At 40.1% G+C, this 15174-nt stretch overlaps 1 protein-coding gene across 3 annotated transcripts in view; it reads right to left on the bottom strand.

Moving 5' to 3' along the window:
- Positions 1 to 15174, bottom strand: part of ATP9B (ATPase phospholipid transporting 9B (putative)) — a 308847-nt gene that overhangs the window by 242853 nt on the left and 50820 nt on the right. For all 3 annotated transcript variants that reach the window (XM_067537529.1, XM_067537530.1, XM_067537531.1), the window contains one exon: positions 8936 to 9044. In XM_067537529.1, the coding sequence (XP_067393630.1) occupies positions 8936 to 9044 (109 nt within the window). The remainder of the gene's footprint in view (positions 1 to 8935; positions 9045 to 15174) is intronic.

Here is a 15174-nt window from a genome sequence, read left to right as displayed (position 1 = left end):
TCTCCTATGTAGGGATATGTGCAAGGAATGCTGCCAAGGAGAGTGTGCTGTCAGTGCTGGGATTGGCACCTTTTCCCATGCCAGTATTGGAAGGCAAACTTGGGGGTATAAGTCTGTCCAGGCCCTTGAGAAAACAAGTCACCATCGGATTAGCAGACTGACTGGCTGGCTGATCACCCCAGAATGGAATGCAGAGATCGCTCCTAGGTGCATCTTTATGAATGACACTGCCAGATCTAGCTGCTTCAAGTGCGGCAGATAATCCAAAATGAAGAGTAATGTTACTTCTGTCAGAGGGGAGCCATTTTGCATTGTCCAAATGGAAAACCTCTTCCACTTGGCCAAATATGTAGTCCTGGTGGACGGTTTCCTGCTGCCGAGGAGGACATCTCTGACAGGCTCTTAGCATGTGGACTCCTGGGATTTAACCATGAATTTCCCATGCTGTGAGGGGGAGAGACTTGAGGTTGGGATGTTGGAGGCTGCTGTAGTCCTATGTGATTAAGTCCAGCACCGAAGGCAGAGTGATAGAAGTGACTACCAGCAGTTCCAGTAAAATCGTATACCAATGCTGTCAGGGCCAGGCTGGGGCTATCATTATGACAGATGCTCTGTCCCTCCTGATCTTGAGAAGGACCTGGTGAATGAGTTGGAACGACAGGAATGTGTAAAGCAGTTGGCCCTTCCAAGGGAGAAGGAACCCCCAGTAGACAACAGGGCTCACCAGGATCTATTGTAAAGAGCGGCCCAGAACCTAGGACTCCAAGTGGAAGTAGTGATGGAGTCAGTGGGACCCTATAGTGGACTTCTTACCACCAGAGGGCCCTTCAAGGGTAGTACTGCCTCATTAAAACATTCAGACCACCACCAAAACATTGTGGCAGACATCAGCTTCTATCCCCTGCACGGCTAAGGGGATAGAAAGAAAGTACTTTGCACTCTTCAAAAGCCATGAGTTCCTCTTTATCCACCCACTGCCAGGGTCACTGGTGGTAGCAGCAGTAAATGAGAAAGAGGCAAGGGCTGCAAAGCCCAAAATCCAAGTCCAAGGACTCGAAGAAGCTGGACCTCTTCAGTAGGAAGGTGTACTTCATCAAGCGGCTCCAGCTTCGCATCACAAACCAACAAGTGATATTGAGCTGATATAATTGTAATTCATGCGAGACCATGACAAGGTTCAAAGAGCTGCTCCCAGCTGACTACAGATCAGAATTTGAGGTGGTTGTGGAAGAGAGTAAGGCAGTGGCCAGGACTTCATTGCAGGTAGCCCTGGATGCAACGGACTCAGCCACACAAACCATAGCTCCTTTTCATGGCGATTATGGATGATATTGGCTGCAGATGTTAAACCTCCCCCCAGAGGTTCAAACAATTGAAGACCTGCAATTTGAAGTTTTGGGGTTGTTTTCGGAGCAGATGGACTCCAAACTGCACAGCGTGAAGGATGCAAGGGCAACACTGAAATCCTTAGGACTTCATATGCCATCCATCCAAAGGAAGCATTTTAAGCCCCAGCCTTCTCGGCAGTTTTATCTTGTGTAGCCTATGCAGGACTACGCTAGGAAGCAGGGCAGAAATAGCAGGCGTAGGTCACCTCAATCTCTATCCAACCAAGGCCCAGGCTCAGCAAGGAAGCCTTCCAGCTCCCAGCAAGCACTTTGAGGGTGCAATGAGGCTGGCATACCAGATCCTTCTCCCGACTTCCTGGACCATTGATCCCATTTCTATCGTGCATGGGCTCAGATAACCTCAGACAGAATCTGACCTTCCTATAATGGGATGATTTTAGGCTCAGTAACTTGAGGTATTCACCAACGTTTTTGCTCATTTGTATTTGTACCGTGGATAGGGAGCTGAACATCCCCACATGAACTCTCCTAGCACCTGAGAGGAGATTTTGAGACAGGTGCAACTGAAGAAGATCCTGAAGAAAGGCATGACCTAGATGTTCCGAAAAGGCCATTGGTATGGGATAGCACCCCAAACAAAACTGCTCCATGGATTTCAGCTGTTGGAATGACTTGTGAAGTCAGACCAGGACCTTCCTAATGAAGAGGACAGCAGGTACAGTCCTCTTATTCCAGGAACAAGGTGCACAGGAGCCCACCTCAGAGTCCAAGGAGGATCTGGAGTAGTCTGATGGCCACACTGGTGCTGTCCAGTTGGTGCCAGGGTCAGAGGATGTGTCCTGGGTGATGTCAGTACTGTGGATAAACTAGATCTACCTCTGGACTGCATCAGGAGAAGGTAAACACTTGTCGGTGGTCAGGTCCTCCAGTACCATGATGTGCTGTGCCTGCCTCAAAGTACAGAGATACTTCTGTTGAGCATGGTGAAGCTTGGAAGCAACTGGTACCAGCAAACCTGTCTCATGGGCAATTGGTGAATTCAGCATCGAACAACAAAGTAAATCTCTTGCTGCCACATAAACTTCAGGTGTTGTTGGCACCAAGAGGCTACCATGATCCAGTGGTCTCTGCACTAAAGCTGTTGGCACCTCAGCAAGGGATTGACTCAATGGCACACAGATCAGTGCCAGAGCCAACAATCCTTGAAGAGAAGAAGTAGAGGTTGGAACCAGGAAGCATCTCTGCATCTCTTCAGTGCTGACACACTACCTTCCATATCTAATGCTCTGCTGACAGATGGTACCAGAGATCTTGATCGCCTGAAAGTACTGGCTTTTCCTGCCTTAGAGGAATACTGCTCTCCAGACCTCTTGTGCTTTTTCTCAATACCAGAGAAAGGGATCAGTGCCTTCCTTTCCACAATCTCCTTTGGCCATAAACCGCAATGTCTGGAAGGGCCCTCCTAGACAAGGTGGAAGTAACTCAACACCCACACAGAATGAAAAGACTCCAAAGTTGGATGCAAACCTGCCTCGATAATAATGTGGGGGTGCAATTTAACCTCCTTGCCCATTTTTGTATGAAGCTTGAAGTCTCTGCAGATCCAATAGCAGTCTTGAATGTGGCTCTCACCAAGGCACTTCAGGCATCTGGAATGAGAGTCACTAACCAGCACAGACTTCCTACAACCAGAACAGGGCTTGAAGCCCAGGGACCAAGGCATTCCTGGTACTGAGCATCAACACCTATCCCATAACAGGGATTTGGTGCTGGGGAAAAAAAAAGGAAACTACACTAATTACAAAAACGAGTACCATATACGGAGAAGAAGAAACTATGTATTATATAAGGAGAGAAGAAATCCAACTGTTAGCTGGGAACACATTTGAAAAACCAGCTGATGCACTTCAACTACTGATCACAGGCAATAAGAATGAACTGAGGTGGGATGGGGATGGCCCCGCTCTTTATACCATCAGACAGTACCACAAGTGTGTGAATGGTGCATACCACCACGATGGATACTGAGGTAAGGGAAAAATCTCTGGTTCTGGTGTAATGGGCATGCACACACCTGAAGTGGAATGGACTTCTGTAATCAATCGAAGAACAAACTTTGAATATATTTTTTATTTTTTGTAAAAGTTAATTGATACAGAAAGAATCATTGGTTCAAAAAAATCACTCATTTTCATGATTTTTCCACTGGATGTCTCACTTTTCTTTGTACTCTTTTTGCAAAAAGCATTCTCAGACCTGTCCTTGGACCTCAATGTAACTCTTTATGTGCCAATTCCTAGAATATCAGTTATAAAATATTCAAGAAACAATACAGATTGAAAAAATTTTAGTCCAAATGGAAAATGTGCATCAAGGTGATCCTGCTAAATTTTAATTTGATGACAAATGTGTTGTGACACAAATGCCACTCACTCACCTCCAGGAAAGGCTACAAAATGAGAGAAAGACTGCCTCATCATATATCCTTGTAGACCTGTGGAAAATTCCATGAGCTGGAAAAAGAGGCAACCAGGAGTTCAAAACTCACCTGTTCTAAATGCTGTTTAAATTCCCATGCAATTCACTACCCTCTTTGACTAGAGCCATAAATCCCAACAGCTAGAAAATCATTAGGGAAGAGCTGCCGAACACTCTCCCAACCCACCATTTTTTAAAGTAAATTAGAGATTATGGAAGATCACAGCAGTTTAGCTTAAGAAGTTTAGCTTAAGAAGCCCCAATCTTAACCACTGTACCACACTGCCTTTTAGAGCAACAAAACCAGTTTTTATTTCTAACCACTATAAAACACATACTCCTCCCAGATCTAGTGGTAGAATCCCAGGAGTCTTGATCCCAAATATTCTACTGCTGACTACTAAATAGTTGTGTTGACACACTTTTGCAGTGGGTAAGTCCTCATCCAGTAGCTGGTCTACATGGATCCTGTGGCTCAAACAGCAAGGTCCTAAACTAGAGATCTCAAGTTCAAGGAGTTCAAACCTGCTATGAGGCAGGTTAGTACAGTTGCATGTGACTCTCAGTCAAGATGCCACTTTAAAACAAGTTTTGTACTTAACTATGATGCTCTGTAAATTATGGCCTGAATCACTAAACGGAACATTTCACGCTTCAGTCATTAGTCACACATTTTGCTTGTGCAACCCATCCATCAGTGTTTATGTTATATGTCACCCTATGTGTCCAATGCACAGTATGTATATCGGACACATCTCATCTTGAGAGTATAGCTCTTTAGCAGAAGCATTTAGTTCTGGAAGTCATCAATTCACATCTACTGTGGCCAACATGGCAGGCAATCACACTTGCCAGTGTCCCACACTGGCATGTTTGAATATCGACAGATATGCTTCATACTGGCAGATTCGCTGGTGTAATGCAGGCATGCACACTCCCACAGCTGCTCTTCACTGTATTCAATTTCCAGAAATCCACAACAGGTCACAGTGCATTTCAAGAAGTGAGTGATTACACAGATTCCTTCATGTTTCCTCCTGCTGATATATTAGATCATCACTGCTGAACATGGAGTGTTGTTTTTGGTTTACTTACTTTCAATTGCTTTTAAATGGGGATAAAATGTTAGTGACACAAAGAAGGGCATGTCACAGCCTCTCTCACTCTTCAGGAGGGTTCACATAGTTTAGCAACTTCAGCAGTGCAGTTTCTTCCTCTGATTCCCAAGCAGTTACAGCTCCCTTTCTCCCTGATTCTGGAGACCCACCAAAGGTGCACTAAAAAAACTAGGAAGTTAGCAAACAAAAATTGCATTTATATACCTTAAAAGCATAAAAATTAAAAAGGTTAAAAAACTTGTATATTCCTTGCCATCTCCATATTGCCTACAACACTACTGATAACACTTGCACTCTAATACAGAACCTTAACAGTGACCTCAGTTGCATTAAAGTAAAATAAATTACCAAACACATGGAATAACAGATGTACCACTCTGGTAACATACTTGATATAAAAGCTCATGACGTCACAATTTTTTTCCATTAGCATTCAAGCTTGGATAAGATGGCGTATGTATCGCTTTTGGGTATCTCCTGAAAGCAAGAGCCTTGTGGAGCCCCTCAGTGTTTTCCCATCAGCACTGTAGGCAACATGAAGTTGGAAAGGAATGAATAAGTTTCCCTTAACTTCTTATTTCTGTGATTTTAAGACTTTGGGTGGATGGGGCGTAGCCTATAAAAAAAAACAAATGTGACTAAACAAGTTCTTGGTTCTTAGTATTTTGTATTTCCTTTCATGACTACTTCATTTCTTTACCTGCCTTTGTGAGGGACTCCGTCAAAGGCTTTTGGAAAGCCCCACAAAGTTGTGTCACTCTGTCCTCCTTTATTCACTATTTTATTGATATGTTTAAAAGATTTCTAGTAGATTAAAAAGATATTTTCCTTTTCAGAAGCTATGCTGTTTTGTCCCCATCATGTGTTCATGTAGGAGTTTTATATTTCTATTTTTCCATATTTCAACAACTACACTAATTATTGATCCTCTATGGCAATGATCCTCAATAGATGGCCCGTGGGAAAAGATGGCCCTCCAAGGCTTCCTGTGTGGCCCACCAGCTCACCTTAAAAAAATGTTTATAATTCAATTCTCAAATAGTGATGTACTGCCTATCTTTGCCTAGGACTTCCTTAGTAAGTAACTTACTAGCAGTGCTTAATATGTAATGAAAGATGTGTCTTGGCTGAGTCCTGGGAAGCCCTGGCACAAATTAAAAACTGGCTGGGTGGCCAGAAAGCAGCGGCAGCAGCTAGCCCAGCGCCCAGTTCTGAAGGCAGCACCAACACCAGCAGCAGGGCAGAAGTAAGGGTAACATGGAATGGTATTGCCACTCTTGCACTGCTGCTAGCAGCATCGCTGCCTTCAGAGCTGGGCAACCAGACAGCAGTGGCTGCTGGCCAGGAGCCCAGAAGTGCCAGGGCTATGAACTGCCAAACCTAGAGCTGTCCCAGCACAAATTAAGCACTGCTTATTGGACCTTAAGTTCTCTAAATAGCATCGGCTAAAATTGAGCTAAGAGGCCGCCATTTTTCATTAGAATGGAAATGGAGCCAAAAACGAACGCAAGTGGGAGTAATCTTGTGAAGTCAACAGCCAAACCAAGCTTTTAAACCAAACTGGACAGTGGATTTTCTTTTTATTATGCCACCTCATGTAAATGCAAAACCTGTGTGTTTACCATGCTAAACCACTGTATCCATCTGCAAGGTCATCAACGTGAAGCACTTTGAATCAAGTCACAGTAACTTCAATGCAGCCTATCCTCCTGGTAGTGTTGCAAGACATGACAAAACTGAAAATCTGAAGTCTTCGTGTCACACTTCAATGTCATTCTCACAACATCAGCAACTGTACAGGAAAAGGCAATAGCTGCTTCTCTTCAGTTAATTCTGGTAATAGCTAAAGAGAAAAAGCCTTTCCTGGATGGCGAGCTTCTATAGAAGTGCACACTGGAAATGCTGCAGGAGCTTTTTGCCAGAGATAAAAACAAAGATGACATTGTGAATCATGCGAAGCAAGTTTCCCCATCTGATTCCACAGCAGTGCGAAGACTGGAGGCAATTTATGGAGATTGTTTGTTAGCACTGCTTTCCAATTTAAAAAACACCAAATAAATGGGTCTTACAGTAGACGAATCAAGAAATTTAAGTGATACTGTCCAGCTATCACTGTTAGATTTTATGATGGTGAAATTTTCAAGGAAGAATTTTTGTGGTTAATACCTACACTACAGGAAAGATCATTTCTGAAAAGGTAAAAGACTTTTTTGAAAAAACTTGTTTAGCTCTTCAGAAAGTAAGTTCTCTTTTTACAGGTAGAGGTCCTTCCATGAAAGGAAAAGAGAAGGGTGTTGCTTCACATCTGGCAGTGATACACACTTCATTGCCTCATTCACCAGATTGTCCTGTGCGGTAAATTGTCTGGGGACTTGGGAAAAAAAAACAAACAAAAAAAACCATGGGTATTTGTGATGAGATTAATTAACTACATACACTCAACTTCTAGCTTACAACATTGTCTTTTTAAAGCTCTTAAAAAATGTTTCTGCCGAACACAGTGACCTGTTGCAGCACAACGATGGTCACTGGTTAAATAGGAGGCGTGTTAGAGAGGTTTTTTCATTTAAAAAAGAAATAGAATCTCTTTCAAAACACAAGACCAACATGGCTTGTGAGTTCCTGGAATTTATTAATTATGTCCCCTCTATGTCACAGGTAGCTTTTCTGTGCGATATTACTGGTCACTTGAAATCCCTCAACTTGCAGCTCCAACGCCGTGCAAGCAGTGTCAGGGAATTGTTTGAAAAAATGTGTGCCTTTCAGAGGAATTTTGAAATCTTTCAGACAGACTTAACAGGAAAGATGATGTACTTTCCTACATTGCATGTTGTTGCTAGAGATGAAACTTCAATGAAAATAATGCAAGAACTCCTAAACAATCTGATTGAAAATTTTAAAATGCAATTTGAGAATTTAAAAATAAATCCTTTGGAATTGTAATTTGTTTGTGATCCATTTGTTGTCTCTGCCAATGGACCTTTTCCTTCTGAGGCAAAGAATATTCTTGATTCAATTGCTGAAGGTGCTTTTCAATTAGAAATTGTAAGATTTCAGAGCTCAGACATCAAAGGAAAAATTCAGAGAAGTGGGACTATGATTTCTGGCATCACTATGCTGACTAGTTTCAGAATAGCCAGAAACTAGCCCTCTATCCTTTAATGATGTTCTGATCAATGTACCTCTGCAAATGTGGGTTTTCTACCATGAACATTATAAAAAAACCAACACCACAATCACCTGACAGATGAGCATCTTGCTCTAACCTCCTACAAACAAAACCACTCTTCACAAAGCTTGCCAGAGATCATCAATGTCACCTCTCCCATCAGAGATTACCACAAACACAGGTAATAAGTCAATATATAAACTTTGTTAAAAGATAGAAACCTATTACTTAAACAGGTCTATTTATTGGCAGCTGAAGTTTTTTATTATTTTTATTATTATTTTGTCAGCCTTCTGCGCAAATGGCCTGTCTTTTGTCATAAAATTTTCAAATCGGTCTGCAGGTAGATTTAATTGAGTATCACTGCTACATGGTTTACTTTCCTGAATCACCTTCAGTGCTTTTTTAAAAGAAGAGATACATTAGTTACTGTATATGGAAGCAGGGCTGGAAGACAATAAATTTTAATGAGAGAAACTGTATTTTTGTTAGCAGCTTAATCATTTCATTCTTAAATTCCTTTGAATTCTTGGATGCATGCCAGACAATGCTAGTGACTTGTTGCTCTTTATCAGTTTCAGAGAATTGCACTTTTCAATGGGTAGCATATTTTTAAAAATTATTTTCCCTTGTACAACAACTGAAAATTTACAGATATGGCACATGTAAGCTGCTATTAATAAAAGCCTTCAGATTTCTAGAACAGCTACAATTTTACATGCTTTATTCAGCTAGCAAAAATGAACACTTTCCCCTATGCACACCTACAGAATATGGATTATAAACTAGCTATGATTCATAAAAAATACATTTTTACCAACCTCGTATTGTAAGCTTGCTATATAACTGCGAGTTCATTTCTTTGTCTCGCTGGTAACGTCGAAATTCATCAACTGCCTCACGCACCATTGTGACAGCCAAAACAAATCCCTGTTCAAAATACAATATCATCACATGTCCCAAAATGGAAAAGTTTTTTTTTTTTAAAAATACATAAAAAGAGGAATATAACGGTAGGAGAAAGTGTGTGTATGGAGCATTTCATCATTTTTGACAGTTCACGGTTTTTTTTTTAAACCTTTTCTGTCAATCTACTTCATCTCTACAGTAGAAACACAACTTATGAAAACTTGAGATAAAATGAAACATTCTACAAACATCTCCAAATGTACTGAACAATTTTCATTTCTTGGCATATTCCAGCAAGTTACAGGTTTTAAATCTCACTCACTCACACACTCTCTCTCACACACACTCTCTCACACACACACACGAGGGTAAAACTTTAGATGTAATTTGTAATTTAGAAGACATTAACATCCTTCAAATAAACCACTACATATATTTATACTACATATATTCAAGGAATGTGCTGATAAAGTCAGAAGTATACAATTCATACAAGTAATTTATGCACTTTAACATTCCTGTCCTCAAAATAATACCCTCAGGCATAAGTAACAGCTTGGTAGACATGAGGCATCATATTTATCAATTTCTAAAAATAATGCATCAACAATGACTCGACTGCATTTATTAAGACAGATTTTATAGTGCAAGAAGCATTCCTTCACATAGTGATTTTGGGGACCTATAATTAGGGTTGGAAGAATTACATTTTTATCAGTAAATATCTGTAAATGTGGATTTCACTGTACACACAAACAAATATTTCCATCAATAATAAGCGAAATATACAGATAGGCAAAGTACAAAAAATGCTGTGTGAGAAATTATTAGCATTTGATTTAAGGATATTTGTATATTTTGACATACGTGTTTCAACAGTTATGAAACTTAACTTTTTGAATCTTGATTTCTACTGTCATTAAATCATCACCTGCCCCCCTCCCCAATTTCCCACAACTGTAAAAATTTAAATAGATAAACAAAAAATGCTTAAAAATAAACGTAATATTATCCATCAAAATTATAAAAAATAAAAATCAAATTCTCCCAAACCTACGTATAGTAGTGATGGAGATATCAGCTCTTTTTTTTTTTTTTTTTTTTTTTAAATTTATTGCCCTTTTTCTTACAAAGATAGGCAGGAAAAGATGAACTTCAGCAAACAGATGGCTAAGAAAGTCTGTCACTAATTTTTCCAAATTAATATTGGTTATTCACAGTCCTCCAAACACTGACACAGGACTGACTAAGTTCTGTGAAATTCCTGACCACAGATAGCCTCAGTTCTGGGGATTACCCAATTAAATTCACAGCTATGAAGGGGTACTGCCAACCAAGCAGCCAGTGTATTCTCTGGCCACAAAAGAGGGGAAGCTAAGTAACAAAAGGCAGAATAGTCTAGGGGACGAAGCTTGAGATTAATTTACATTTAGTACTTGGTGCTTAGTTCAAATCCCTGTTATATTACCAAAACCTTATTTTTACGTTATCTAAACCTGACTTGTAACAAATAAACTTGTAAATAAACAAAACACAAAAACAAAAAACCCCAACAACCTGAATTTGAACCTTTTTCCTCAGGACTCTCCCTCCCACTCATCCACACACTCCTTTAGAAATGTACACACCTTATTAAGATTGACCAATCATACTCTAAAAATGTCCCAAAGTCTTTTATGTGGTTGACAGGCTACACTTTTGTCAACCCATCTACATAGAATTCTTTCCATATAGATTTCATTTTCAATGAACGCCACAAATCCAAGGAATTGGGAGGGAGAGGAAGGTGCCATTATTTTGATGTTACAGACCTTTTGTTACCACACCACATCATATCAATGTATTACTTTTGGAAGCAATGTTTCATGCTAGATCATTCTAGATAGTCAAAATAAAACATTGTGTAGCTGTAACAGAGAATTTGCACCTGATACTTTCAAATATATTCATCTTAGCTCGTTAAGGGCATTAAGCACCAAAGTGAATAAGTAAGGTGCCAATTTTAATCTTTCCTGCCTGTTAAGGACATTATGTATGGACATGAAAAAGACATTTCATCTAGAATTTTTCTGGAACTCTACATACTGTGTTATGATAATTCTTATTAGACCTCTAAAGGATATCATAACAAGCAGTCATTCTGTAAAAAAAAAAAAAAAAAAAAAAAAAAAAAAAAAAAAAGTGGGGAAAATTTGCTAAGGAACCACTGACTGGGGAGGACTGCAATGGAAGTCAAAGACAGACGGCTCCAATCAGAAGTCAGTATATATAGTACACCATAGAACAGTGGTTCTCGACATGCAGCTCAATCACCACACAGCTGAGGCCCGTGGCCATCCAGGTAGTATACTGATTGTGTGGATGCAGCCCATATAATACAGAGCTGCAAATGTGGTCCCGGTAAACAGGTTGAGAACCACTGCCATAGAATAATTTTGGTTTGCCATATGTGTGCATCTTTAAGTGACCATGGCAATCTGTTAGATAACACAGAAAAACTGACCTATTTGAATATTAAATGGAAAAAAATTGCTTTAGAAAATATTTTAGCCTCCTAACCATTAAAGAGATATTACCTATTTCTGAAAGAGAAGTACAAGTCTCTTTAGCAATAAAATTTACTTCAAGTAGACTTCTCCTTTGAAGAAACCCCCTCTAGCCAGAAAGAATTTTTCTATTTTAGGTTCTCTTACCAGTGAAGTATATTTATTTAACTGTGTGAGACAGTCTTCGCAGTAGGGTATTCCCCATTCCATACCTACTTGGAAGCAAATAAGATCTTCATCTCAGGCACCACTCAGGAAGAACACTCCAGACAAAGGTTTCCAAAGCTCAAAAATACTTACTGTATGAATATTAAAAAAAGGGCAAATCAACTCGAATCACTTGCAGTAAAACTGATAAGAAACGTAAGGATTTCCTAGAAGAACATACTCTCTCCTTTTCAAATTATTTAAGTAAGTAAGTAATAGCCCCACAAAACTCCAAACATACTGTAATCCTTCAATGCAGGATCAGATTGTCTGACATGGAGGATCCTAAAAAGAAAATTCATAAGTTAGGCAATTTTCCCTTCTCTAGCCCCTCCACAGCAAACTGTCTTCCTGTAGAAACAGTTAATCATCCTTAGTGAAGGAAGATTCAGCTGAGCTATTCAGAAGTTGGAAAGGAACTTAAGGAGGCACCACATTTACCAACACTACATCTGCAGATGAGATGTCAATTTTATAGTGTTTTGAAGAAGTGTAATAGACCACCACTCAGTGGCCTTATAGATCTCATTATAAGATGTGTGTGATCACACAATTTTATTACCATAACACTCAGGAGCCCCAGTCATGAACCAGGATCCCATTTTGCTAGGCATTGTAGAAACAGAATAACTAAGTAGTAATATGCTTAGATGGGTTTTACTTAAGGCTTCAAATGCCTCTGCTTTTATTTCCTTGATGACCCTGCTCATATGCAACTTATACCCTTCGAATTCCTTATGATGTTTGGATTCAGACCGTCAGAGGACAATATCACTTCCTATTATATGTTGACAATTATGGTAACCCTGAGAAAGAAGGCCTGGTCAGTTTGAAGAACTAACATCTTGAAAGAATAACTGAGGCTCCATACAGACCATGCCATGCTCCAAAAACCTCCCAGACTGAGGTGGTAGCAAGTAGGTAAGGTATTTTCAGAGGAAGAGGTGGAGTCACACTGACTATAAAGGTTAGAAAGGTGGTTTTATGACCACTTACAGCACATATTTCAAGATCATGACAGGAACTGGCATATTACTTGAGGCTTGAATAGAGGGGTGGTCCTGAGGAAACTTACGTAATGGTGAACAGAAATTCCCTCCTTGGTTTCTTACAGTGCAATATTTGCAATTGCAGCATTGTTTTGGCAAAGCGTTAGCCCTGAGCCTCAAGGCGAGACCATCTTATAAAAACTCTTCAATTTTGTTTAGCTGATTTTGCCCTCATCTTGTATCTTGTAACACTAATATCTGGATCTCATTAAAGCAATTAATAGGTGTCATTTGCAAGTTTCTTCTGAACTATTAGGATGGTTTTTCATGTTCTTAGAATATCAGTGACTGTAGTTCCTTCCCCACAGGATCCAAACTGATAGTTTCAGCAGCATTGGATTTTGGTGCAGAGTAAGTCTCTCGTAGTATATTCTTTTGAGCTTGGAACTCAGCAAAGGTTCTGTTTCTGTGTGAATTGATTCTGAACCTGAGGGTCATTGAATAGGTTGCAGAATCACTATGGCCTGTTCCTTTTGAAGTCTTTTTACCATCTTCACCCTCAAGTGGTTTTGACCGAGAGAGAAGGCATAAAGGAAACCGTAGGGCCACTTTTAAGATGTGTGCCCAGATCCTCTAGTTCTATATGTCTCTTCTTCACATAGTACCTTTTGGTTTTCCAGCTGGATCGGGACATAAGATTCATCAGTGGGCTTTCAACTTGACTTGTGATACTTGGAAAGGAGAACTAGTCCAGCTTCCATTCCCTTAGTTTTAAGTGCATCGTGCTGAATCAATTGATCCTGAGTTTTCAGCACCTTTAACATGTAAAATCCTGAGGGACAGAAGGAAAGCTTCTCTTCAGAACATGATCAAGTCTGCTTTCTAGAGCAATGTTGAAGTCTTCATAGCATTTTATTAAGCAACTGTTTCAGAAGGATTATCTGCTGGAACCAGAAAAGTAGCCTGATGATTCACAGCTCTAGACAGTTTATACTCTCCTCCCTATTTTTCTTTCATCACACCCACTGAGTTACATATGAGCACAGATGTGCTTCTTTCCTGGAGTCTGGTAATCTATACAGATAACTAGCTATGTAGATGTTTAATAGTCTTAAGGATGAGTTCAACAAGAGATGCTTCAATTAGCGCCAGTCCAAGATATTTATGTACTTATCTGCAGCAAAGGTAGGTTGGAACTGAATCAACAACTATGTAAGGTATCAGTGTATGAGACAAGCCAGCTCAGGAATTGAGTCAGGGATTTTAGTTTAGGAGAGATGTACTAACATTTAACAAATTAGAGACAGTCTTCTCCTGTCTCTCTTCTCTGTGAAAGAATCCTGGTGAAGTCATCCAGACAAGAGTAGATGTGTATCTCTTTCTCTTCAAGGGAGAAGTGACTAGGATGTTTGTGAATACCTGGGTGGAAACTAAGTCTAATATGTACTGGAAATGTTTTTCATTGTACTAGAAGCTAAAGGTTCTCTTGTGATCAGAATGAATATAATCTCCTGGAGATCTACTGAAGGTATGAAAACACAGGACGATAAATGTTGTTACACTTGATTTCAATATTTACCTCTGGAATATTGACCATTTATGAGATTACTGAGGAAAAACCTGAAAACTAGGACAGCCAGCATGTCACTGCTTCAGGTTGATAGCACAGACTCTTGAGCACTCTTGAAAATGCCCATTCTGTAAGAAACTAGATCCATCTTTATTATGTGTGGGAGATGATTATATTCTTCATATTCTGATAGCAAAAAGTTGTGTCTTTTCCTCCAAAAAATACAGAAGCCTGCAAAGACAGACGCCCCTACCCTATGCATCCTTAATTTCGGGAAGCCTCGATGAGAGCCTGCTTTATCTTAATCCAAGCCCTGACTTGAGAGATTTCTCCTCAACTTTAGAGGATCTTTGAAAACTGACTCAAAAGGCTTTTAAAACATCAAGGGGAGCTTTGATGTTAATGGAATAACCTGGTTTATAACAGAACTCAAATTTTGTGCTACCCCTTTAAAAGCTTGCTGAGTGGCCTACTCCTTTATTGGTCCCTGGGACAAATCCCCAATGGGGCATGGAGGAGTTACCACAGAGACTTAAAAGTCAGAGATGAGAGTGATGTTTCCTACAAGTTTCCCAAAGGAAAAGAGGAAAATCACCTGTGGGACCCATTGAGTCTAGAAGGGGAGAGAAGGCATACTCATCCTCCAGGGAATGGGATTTGAATTGTTTGACATTCCTGCCCCTGCTGCTTGGTTCTGGATGAGTGGGGTTTAGTCTCAGAATGGAGCTTTCCTGAAGCCTGTTCAACCATCTTGATATGAACTTTGCCAACACACAAATTGCAAGCAGAGTTCCCTTGCAGCCTTCTCAACTGCCTCAGCATAGATCTTGCCTACATCC

Source organism: Emydura macquarii, unplaced genomic scaffold (genome assembly GCF_026122565.2).
Source record: "Emydura macquarii macquarii isolate MOO-44397 ecotype Brisbane River unplaced genomic scaffold, CSIRO-AGI_Emac_v2 contig_431, whole genome shotgun sequence".
In the NCBI taxonomy this organism is placed as follows: domain Eukaryota; kingdom Metazoa; phylum Chordata; order Testudines; family Chelidae; genus Emydura; species Emydura macquarii.
This window is presented reverse-complemented; position numbering and strand designations above follow the sequence as displayed.